General features: G+C 57.4%; 1 protein-coding gene across 1 annotated transcript; it reads right to left on the bottom strand.

The window, feature by feature from the left end:
• Positions 1-5: 5 nt before the first annotated feature.
• On the bottom strand, positions 6-1033 carry LOC107125191 (heterogeneous nuclear ribonucleoprotein A0; the record flags this gene model as incomplete). Its single annotated transcript, XM_015428639.1, has 1 exon — positions 6-1033. A coding segment is annotated over exon 1 (525 nt), but the record flags the coding sequence as incomplete, so codon positions are not given.
• Positions 1034-1532: the final 499 nt, after the last annotated feature.

Genomic DNA, 1532 nt, shown 5'->3' with positions numbered 1-1532 from the left:
TCCCTGGGCACAGCCTTCTTGACCTCCACGCGGTGACCCTGGATGGGGTGGAACTTGACCACGGCGGCCTTGTCGGCGGCGTCGTGGTTCTGGAAGTAGACGAAGCCGAAGCCGCGCTTCTTGCCGCTCTGCTTGTTAGAGATGATCTCGGCCTTCTCCACGGGGCCGAACTGGCTGAAGTGCTCCACCAGGTCGTTCTCGCCCAAGTCCCCCTTGAGGCCTCCGACGAAGAGCTTCTTCACCTTCGCGTGAGCGCCGGGCCGGGCCGAGTCCTCGCGGGAGACGGCGCGCTTCAGCTCGACCGCGTTGCCGTCCACGGCGTGCGGAGAGGCAGCCATGGCCGCGTCGGCCTCCTCCACGGCCGAGTAGGTGACGAAACCGAAGCATCGGGAGCGCTTCGTCTGCGGGTTCAGCACCACCACGCAGTCGGTCAGGGTGCCGTAGGCCGAGAAGTGCTCTCGCAGCCCTGCCTCCGTCGTCTGCACATTCAGGCCGCCGATGAACAGCTTACACAGCTGGTTGTTCTCCATGCCGGAGCCGAGGCCGCCAAACTCCTCCTCGCCTCCTCTCTGCTGCCGCCGGCAGGGGGCAGCTGCGGCCTAGCGAAGACGGACGCTACGAGGCTGGCGTTCCTCACAGGCGGGAGGGCGGCCACGGCGATCGGACCTGGTTTAACCGGCAGAGAACGGGGAAAGGGGGTGGGGAAGAGGAAGCGCACACGCACAAAATGGCGGCTTCTACTCCTCCTCAAGCGCGCTCACAGCCGGTTACTGGTGCCCACACACAAAGGAAACGCTGAACGGCCCGCCCACCGCCGTATCGCAGACCACGCCCCCGTTCGAAGACCTAAAGTGGTTCTACCACTACCTTTTGCGTCAAAAGATATCCCGTTCTTGAGTGACAGCTCTGAAAGCCAATCGTTTTTCTTTCTCGTGCAGCCGGGGAGTTTTGAAAAAGACGGGAGTGACGCTTGAAAGACCCAATCACATTTTCCTTTAAAGAGTTGTGCAGCAAAGAGGCGGGCACCTATTCGCGCTGAAAGAAAGCCGGAAAGAGGCAAATAGTACGCCCTTACGTCGGCGCGTAAAAGTACTGGCCAATAAGAACTTTCTTTTGGAGGCGCGCGGGCTTTCTCGTGGGGGAGGGGGTAGTAGACGTCGGGGCGTTAAAGAAGTTCGTTTGAAAAGTTGAATGAGTGTGACCGTTACGAGGAGTTTTCGTTGCCTTTGACGGGTTCTAGCAAGCAAAAAAAAAAAAGCCGTTCCTTACTCTTGGAGGTTCCGTGAAGTGTGGCTGTATCACCTATGCTTAGATTTCACCCTCCACTGCCATGATAGGAGTTTATCTTGGGCTCTGTAAATTCAGGAAGCCTCATTGCGCTCTGAGCAGAAAGGATTCAAGAGCCACAATATTTTGAAGCTGAAGGGAGAAGCTTATTCCCTTCCCATTTGAGACCCCCCTTCCTAAAAAAAAATAATTATTGCTGAGGCTGTCCCGGTTTGTGCTCGGTTGGAGGGAAAGGGATTAAATTG

This window comes from Gekko japonicus, unplaced genomic scaffold (genome assembly GCF_001447785.1).
Source record: "Gekko japonicus isolate JY-2015 unplaced genomic scaffold, Gekko_japonicus_V1.1 scaffold22839, whole genome shotgun sequence".
Taxonomy (NCBI): domain Eukaryota; kingdom Metazoa; phylum Chordata; class Lepidosauria; order Squamata; family Gekkonidae; genus Gekko; species Gekko japonicus.
This window is presented reverse-complemented; position numbering and strand designations above follow the sequence as displayed.